Source organism: Camellia sinensis, chromosome 4 (assembly GCF_055761805.1).
Source record: "Camellia sinensis isolate YWXY chromosome 4, ASM5576180v1, whole genome shotgun sequence".
Taxonomy (NCBI): domain Eukaryota; kingdom Viridiplantae; phylum Streptophyta; class Magnoliopsida; order Ericales; family Theaceae; genus Camellia; species Camellia sinensis.
The window spans coordinates 175,032,316-175,041,204 of NC_138964.1; the positions used below are offsets into that span (position 1 = coordinate 175,032,316).

The following is an 8,889-nucleotide window of genomic DNA, read 5'->3' on the forward strand; positions in this document are numbered from 1 at the left end:
AACAAGACGGCCTTAGACCCAATCATATTTCAAAACAGCTTCGGGCCCAACATATAACAAAACAGCCTCGGGCCCAATCATATATCAAAATGGCATTGGGCCCAACATATATCAAAACGGCCTCGGGTCCAACATTGCACATGCCATATAATATTAATGAAGTTTCTCATTCTAACCAAATCACAATGTCGGCACTAATCACCGTTCATGATTCGAGGTACACAATAACGAGAATATATGTAAAGTATTATTACTCATAGTGTGATTGATCTTGTGGCGTTTCCTCCGGTACACGACCTACACCAAACATGTCACACACATATTCGATAAATAATCCGTTCATATCATATACACTTTCTTTTAGTGATTCACACCCCTTTTTAATGGTTTGTAATTATCATTTCACTCCCTAAATAAGGTTGGAAATGCATTCCAGAGGTTGGGAGCATCAATACAAAAAAACTGAATTTTTCCCCTTGCCTAGCCACACGTGCGGAAATTACAGCCACTCGAGCGCACAGTGCTGTGTAGTTTTGGTTCAAGGCATGGGCCATTCATGCGGAGCTCGTGGCCGTAAGAGCGATTTGGGCACACCCAGACAGTCCGAAAATGGCTAAAAATATCAAACCTTCCAAACTCATTTTCAAGCTCAAATGAAAGCAAAACTCACTTAAAAATATGATACATAAGCATGATACATGTGTAATTCCACATTAAACTTACCAATCTTGTATCAACATCAACTTCATGGTCTCATCTTTTCACAATTTCATGGTTTACATACACAAATTCAAAATACATACATTCATGAATGATTTTCTCACAAATCTTGTTTGTATGAACCATCTAGGGTTTGTTTCATGGGTCAAACATAAGAATGAACTCAAATCAATCAAAGATGTAGAGATTAGGATTCAATTTCATGCTTTTAGCTTTAGTCACTACACAACTCAAAACCCTAACTCAAAATTCATAATTTCTTCATGATTTCATGACAAAGATGAGGTAGAGACAAAGATTGTAAGTAAATTTTCATACATTAACTCAAATCTATGGTTTGCCCATTGATTCTCTCAAATCCCTAGCTTTCTTCTCTTTCTCTCTCTCTAACTCACTCTTAGAGCTCTCTTCCAACAATAAAGAACAAAATGGGCTAAACATATATTACTTAACTCAAAAATCTTAATTTATTCATTACGAATCATAATTTTTCAAATTTCACCGTAAGCTCTATAAATCATGCTAATCACAGATATGAAGTCAGTTTTTGTTTATCACGCATATAAGGCTACCAATTTCCGTTCAAAGTTGTAATTGCAATAGATATTCCTACGTTCAACAGATATTATTCCAAATTCACATAATTCATATATTCAAACTTGCAAATTCATGTCAAACACATAATCACATGCATAATTAAGCATAGTACGAGTTGGGTTATCACACCTATCTCAGCCCTGCATGCTACAGAACTAGGGCAAGACAAAGGTTATTTGACCTGCAGAAACAGCCCAATCAGATCCGAACCAAATGCAAATGGGGCGATTTTGAGTGTAGATTAGGGTAGGGTGCAGTTCAGATTATTCCTTTATTGTGGGTTGTGGACGGGTTACAGGTTTTACCCGTATCCGCAAACACTCGCCTATACTAAATATTTATTTTTTAAAAAATAATAAAAAAAAAACTGGACTGTCAATCTCCTCACATATCTCACAGATTCATATTAGATTTTTTTTTTGTCTAAACCAAACCCTGATCTCTCAACAACAGCCTCTCTCTTCTCACTCTCTGGAATGTTTTTTCCTCTGTCCTGGAACTGTGTGGCAACAATAGTCAAAGCAATGCCAAACCCATATACGCAAGTATCAGTCCATATCCAACAGTCCAAATGGTGTCATCGATGTGAATTTTAGCTGCGATAGCTCGAACGATTTGTGGACAGTGACATCCTTGGTTTCATCATCACCAGAACCCCTGTTGAAAAATAGCAGAGTACATGGTCAGCAGATGAGATTGGCTCTATTAAGGCATATGTCTGTGGGTGTAGTTTGCAGCCTTCGTTAATCTTTCAATTTCTTAATTATCTACTCATTTTGGCACCGGTATTAACAGTCTCTCTTTCACACCTTAATTGCAGTATGTCTTCTAAAGGTGCAATTACCTTGCATTTGATGGTATGTTACTGTATTTGTGGCCAAACCCATGTGATGAATCAGACTGATTATGCCTTCGTTTGGCATGTCAAGCTTTTTGGCTATTTTAGCCATAAAAAAATAAAATAGGCTTTTTAGCTCAATAAGACAAAATATCACATCCAACCCATAATCATTTTATTTTTTCTCTCACAAAAGTTAAAAAAAAAAAAGTCAAAAAGTTTATCCCAAACTAGACTTTTTAGCCCCAAGATAAAATAGTCAAAAAATCAAAAAGTCAAAAAATCAACCCACATCTCAAACAAACCCTATCAATCATTCACTATACCACTTTTCTTAGATTGGTAGTGCTGGAGGGAAAAGAGATTTAAGTGGAGTTTTCCCATAAGTTGAATTTATAATGCTGCACTCTGTCCATATTTTTAGATAATACCTATAATACATATTTATAAATTGATGAAAATATGCCATGCCCTATTCTTTTTCATTGATTTAAATATAATTTTGTCTACCTGCATTGTATATGTGTATATATATATATACATGCTTACCAGTATCACCATCTTAAATGAATGTTAGATCATTGATAGAAATGGAAGTGCCAAGCCTTTGGTTGTTTCTGTTTTTTACATGAACACATTGATGATTGAGAGACTTTAATTATGTGCTTGTGTTAGTTTATAATTTGATTTAAAAATTTAGGATTTTGAATGTTTTGTTTGTGTTAGGAATTGATTTTGTTGTGTTTTTAATTTTATAAGTTTTAATTAATTAATTATTGATGTTCTAAAATAATGAGGAAAAACATGCCCCAATTTTGCTTTTTAAAGGAAAAAGTCCATATTGCAAATTGGCCGCATATCTACAAACTTTATCCGCATATACCACAACCCGCACTGTAGGCGGTTGCGGGTTCAATTTTTTCCAAACTGTAAACATACGAGCGGGTTCAAACCGTAATCCAAACCATCCAAAATTGATCCGTGACCACCCCCATATAGAACGTATCGAAGGCAACTTGAGCAAATCCGCCAGGTTGTTAGGTTGTATGGGCCCAAACTGAATTGCGCCAAGAGTTGTGTAAGCTCAACTTACAATCCAATCTCATCTATCCAAACCCAACCCAACATCATAAATTAAAACCGAGCCAAGCCCGAATTGACAACAAAATTGAGTTTTTTTTTTTTTTTTTTTTTCAGCTAATTTAATTAATTTCTTAAAATTTAGACAATACTTAAAAACATTTTTTACTTATAAAATCATTAATAATTTTAAAACATATATTTTATATGTGAAAGAGAGAAAGAAGAGACACGAGAATCAAGATGCATGGCTGTAATGGCCATTATCATTTTTGAGAGAAAAAAAAAAAAAAAATTTTGTATTGTATTGCCTGTGTATGATATATAATGAATATAATTTTACAATCCAAAAATTTTTAACAGTATTCAATAGTAAATAAGTTATTTATGAATTCCGTATTTTATATATTTAAATATAATTCAAATTTTGAGTTGGTTAATAATTTATTTATGAATTCAATATTTTATATATTTAAATATAATTCTAATTTTGAGTTGCTTGGGGTCTCTAGTCGGGCCTCTCATGAATTTAACTGAATTTTTTTTTTCCTGGCCAAACCCACACCAAATTCAAAAATTTATAATCCAAAAGTCAAAATATTTGAGACAAAATTTGGGTTTGAGCACACCACCCCCCAGCCATTTCAACACTAGAGTTATTGATTTCACAAGACCATCTTTCATCCTTTTTGTGTGGACTCATTGCGAGGGAGGGATTCCACAAAGTGAGACCCAATTCAGGTAAGAAAGACATATCCGATTCTATGATGGAATTATGTACACCTTAAAAGACAGTAATTACACGTCAAGTCCATAAAAAATCATTTTGGCCTACACCCATAACAGTCCCCATGGGTACAAGGAGACGTCTTCAAGGTGATAAATGTTGAATCCATAGTGGAGGTAGAAAATCATTCCAGGAAGGGCAACACAAACATTACTTCAAACAAGAGTTGGCTAAAAAACAAAATATCTCCCTTTCACATGTATGTAGGATCTACAAAGACAAAATTCACAGAGAGAAATGAGTATTATTACCATAATTTACCAGTAATACAATTATTTCAAGTCCTTGGCTCCTAATGGCTGTATCATGAGATTCACGGAGAGAGACAAGAGCGGCTCATCTAACAAGCGACCAAAATTAGTAGTCTCCCTTGCAATCACTGCCAACAGGACAAGTAATGCTGCCAACTGATCCTCGTATCACAATCCAGACAGAAACAAGCATAACTAAAGAGATAACTGGGAATTCACAGTTCCAAAAGTATAAGAATTCACAAAGGAATGCCACATATCTGGATCCCGAGTAGGTGCTGAACAAAGCACGAAACATTACGAACACAAGCTGAACAGATTTAAACAGTCCGGAGGAGGAAGCTGCACAAACTGGCTGCTTAAACCGCTACACCATCCTTCCCTCTTTCGTGTTGTAATCCAGTAGGTGAAATTGCTACAAGTTGGGTCATTGCTGTACCTGAATCAGTTCCTCAAACTTCTGTCAAAAATTTTGCTGCTACTGCGGTAATGGAGCTGCTCTCTCAGGTTGAACAACACTACAAGCAAAGGCGGATTCGTTGTTCTTCCCTCTCCTCTCTAGTTATTGACGACAACTGGTAGTCTCGCTCGGCTAAACATCTCTTATACGGTACAAACCCTTTCGGACATTTGTCAGGGCTAGCTCTTTGTTCTGAGAAAAATGCTTTTTCATTAGGTTTACACGAGAACTTCGGTTGATGCTCATTTTCCTCCTTGACAAAAGAAAGTTGGCGACTTTGGGTCTCAACCTCCCAATTTCTATCACCATCTCCCCCAGCATTTACTGATCCGGTGTTTGAACCAGTCCAAGATCCTTCCTTTTGAACTTCTCTCTCTTGGGTTTGCCCACTAAAGGATGATGGATTTGCCTTTGTTGGAACTGGGTTATGCAATGGAAAGCAAGGAAATTGTATGCCTCCATAGAAAGCCCACAATGGCAGAGAATGACCAGAACCAAATTCTGCTGGATTTGGGTTCTGATTTGGAAATTGCATGTAGTAGAGAGCTGTAGGTGCTCCACTCGTTTGAGGATTCCATGTACCCTCTGTATTCTGCGATGAAAATTCTGTTGGGGTTGAATTCCATGGTAATGTATCAGAAAGCGATGACTTGCAAGTTCCCGTGGTTGGTGAAGATGGTCTGTGAGAATCTGTAACTAAAACAGTCTTCCCAAAGAGCTTCAGACTCTGAGTAGATGGTGCCTCAGCTGGCCCTTCTTTAGCAAAAACACCGTCTTGAGGAAACAACTCTAACTTCTGGATATTCAGACCAAAGGAACAAATAAAAGAAAAGCAAAGTCAAGATGCAGAATATATTAACATTATTAGAAGGGCACAAATAGCTGAGGGCTGATGGGATAAGTACCACGGGAACTTGCACATCGGGGGCTGAAATTGAAGGTAACTGAACCACCAATGGGGATCCAGATTCTTCTGGAGATGAATTGGGTTCAGAAAGTAAGAAGCTGCCATTGTTGGCGACAGCGGCCGATGAAACTGGCGATGGGCTATCATTTGGTGTATTTGAACCTGTTGTGCCCAGAATTTCTGAACCGATTGCAGAAAATACTGAAGTTGGAGATTGATTTTCATGTTCTGAAACTGACAAATTTGGAGATGTGGACCTCCTTGGTTGCTCATCCGCAGTTCCAGTTGTAAGAGGAGCTACCAATTTACGAGGATAAGGGTGTACAGGTTTTCTCTTTGGACGAGGTGGAGGAATCTCAATAGGTTTTACAGAGATTGCATCAGTGGTATTCGACTCCCGAACAACCTAATCACGGAGAAAAAGAGGAATTAGAATGGTGTCAATAATGAAACAGATATATCCATAAGAACATTTGCACAACTTGGAGTCATAAAAATAAAATAAAAATATTGCAAAATGCATCATATACATACAATGGTAGAAAAAGAATAATGAAAGAGCAGTAAACCTTTGAAAAGAATTTTTGAGCATGGCTCCTAATCTGAACTGCAGTTTTTGTGCCCACATGCTCTGCAGAATATTAATATAATTTCAGTATATATAAAAGGCAAAGATGCACTAGTGTTAAGAAATTACCAATATTTATAAGTATTATTTAAGCTACCTTCTATTCGCCGCCAAGCACGGCCATATAGCTTCAAAGCCTCGATGAACTTCTTATGTTCTTCTTCCGTCCACCTTTCTCTCTGTTTTGTAATTGTGTACGGTTTTCTCACCTGTTATAGGAGAAATAGCAGGTATGAGTATGAAAAATAGTAGGAGAAAATTGCATGAATTTCCAACAGAAACAGATCATAGAGGGCACAAAAGACCTTTGGAGAATAGTCATTCCCAGAAGGAAATTGCTCCTTGAGCTGAGCACCCTTCACACAAATTGGATCAACATCCATTGATATTTGATCATATTGAAATTGCTCCTCATTCTGAGTGACTCCATTTTGATCCTATATAAAAACGATAAAGTACATAACATTAGAAGAGTTCCCCAAAGGCTGATATCTAAATTTTATAGGAAATCCATTTGCAGTGCATGTTCTTTTAAACAAACTACTAGACTGATATCTAACACGACTACACAAGTGTCTGAATAACCATTTCTAATTCCCGTTCAGATTAATAAGTAAATTACTTCCAATACATCCTTAAGGTTTGGATAAGTTTTATGATATCAGAAGTGTCTTAGTTCTACTTGAGATATCGAATATAACCAAGCACAATATATAATTCAAAATTATTTCTCGTGATGACAAATAAATCCTTCATCACATCACACAAGGAAACAGTACCAACCATTCTAATCTTCACAAGGCAAACCAAGCAAAATCTATTCATTAATGGGAAGCTAAACATCAGCACACAAACCAAAACAACACACAATTACTTTTATTTAAATCACATAAATTCATGATGAATAAAAAGATGATACACCTATCCAAATTCCCATTCATTTCAACAGAATTGAAACTTGGAAGAAAGTGTAACAATGCTCGAAGACGGTTTTACCACTATTGTATTCGAGTCTTTACTAGTGAAAACATGTGTATACTAGCAGACAATTAAAAGGTTTGGACAACCCACCATTTACCAGAAAGAAGCCTACAAATTTCAAGATTCGTAAAAGCATGGATTGAGAACACAAAATATGTAGCCCATTTTCCCCCAAATGCCAAAAGAAGCCTAAAGTACAAAAAGTTTAATACTCAATTTTATGATACGATTCGACTACACATAATTCTGTTCTGTAAATTGCTCATTTAAAATTCTGAGCCATAAAGGGTAATCCGTCAAAAAAAATTGTGACTTTCACTAATTAACTTGGCTTTAAATGATGTTCCCAAAGTGAAGTGAAGTGAAGTAAAATAAATAAATACCATCCAAAAACCTACATCTACATAAATCAAGGAGTCGTCATTTAAACAACACAAAAAATACTAATTCTAGATTTAACGATTTGCTTACCTGTATAGCCCTAGCTGCAGAAACCATCCCTTCTAATCGCTTCCTCCTTTCAACACGCACAACTCAAAGCTTCCAAGTAGAGTTAATCAGAAGCTCGCTCGCTCGCTCGCTCCCAAAACTTGTTCGATTCTCTTCCTCTCACTTCTCAAATCAAACAATTCTCAACAATCACAAGCTCGAAACTCGATCCGAACAACGTATACAACCACCAATCCGATTCTCCATCTTTCTGAACCTATCTCCCGACTTTACCGTGAAAAAAATCCCCAAAAATTAAACGATCCAAACCGCAAAAACAACAGACTCATCAGACTGTTCGCTCAAGATCGAAGCTCTACGTTCACTCGGAACAAAAATTCACGAAACCGCTTGCTCTCAGGCAGAAAACAAGATCGGAAACAAAACATACATAACTGAATAACGGCTCAATAGAACGATTCGAAGCAAGAATTGATTCTGAGAAAGAGCGAAAAATGGTTTTCCGATAACCGAGATGCCTAGGCTCTCTCGACCCCTTCCATTAATAGTATCGCCGGAAAACAGACTCCGAGACGTCGATGCGCCGGAGAACCGTCCAGATAGAGAAAAACAAGAGAGAGAGAGAGAGAGAGAGAGAGAGAGAGAGAGAGAGAACAGAACGGAACAGAGGAGGAGGAGGAGGAGGAGGAAGAAGAAGAAGAAGGTTTGGGACTCGAGGAGGAAGGAACAAGAGAACACAGAAAGAGGAGAGAGAAAAATGAATGGGGAGGGAGGTGTGTGCGAGAGAAAAAGAAGAAAGAAGAAAGAAGAAAAGGGAGAGGTGCCACGTCAGAGGCTAATTTCTTTTCTTTTTGTTTGTTTTTAAATATTGAGATTTTTTTTAAAATTAATTAATATAATAATGATATTTTAGTTTTTTTGGGGAAAAGAAAGATCGAGAAATAGATGGAATCTTGTGGCTGTTTGTTTGTTTTTAAATATTGGGATTTTTTTTTTAATTAATTAATATAATAATGATATTTGAGTTTTTTTGGGGAAAGAAAGATCGAGAAATAGATGGAATCTTGTGGCTGTTGTTCAGAGAGAGAGAGAGAGCCACATACACGTGGAGTTCGTTTGTCACCACTCCACTTCTCGTCCGCTTTTATCTCACACACCCGTGTTTTAATTACTCTATCGGTCTTAAAATA

General features: G+C 36.6%; 1 protein-coding gene across 1 annotated transcript; it reads right to left on the reverse strand.

Annotated features, from left to right (window-relative positions):
- Positions 1-4,193: 4,193 nt before the first annotated feature.
- RVE1 (Homeodomain-like superfamily protein) lies at positions 4,194-8,646 on the reverse strand. The gene is made up of 6 exons (XM_028239071.2): positions 7,721-8,646; positions 6,574-6,705; positions 6,366-6,477; positions 6,210-6,271; positions 5,639-6,046; positions 4,194-5,529 (listed from the first exon to the last, which is right to left on the reverse strand). The coding sequence occupies exons 1-6, from the start codon at positions 7,745-7,747 to the stop codon at positions 4,792-4,794; spliced, it is 1,479 nt and encodes a 492-aa protein (XP_028094872.2). The 5' UTR covers positions 7,748-8,646; the 3' UTR covers positions 4,194-4,791.
- Positions 8,647-8,889: the final 243 nt, after the last annotated feature.

Bases quoted from the DNA above. Each gene is read 5' to 3' on its own strand.
- RVE1 (XM_028239071.2), bottom strand. From the start codon at position 7,747: ATGGTTTCTGCAGCTAGGGCTATACAG. The intron at 6,272-6,365 runs GTAGCTTAAATA...AATATTCTGCAG, and splicing joins TGCTTGGCGGCGAATAGAAG to AGCATGTGGGCACAAAAACT. The intron at 6,047-6,209 runs GTTTACTGCTCT...CTCCGTGATTAG, and splicing joins CTCAAAAATTCTTTTCAAAG to GTTGTTCGGGAGTCGAATAC.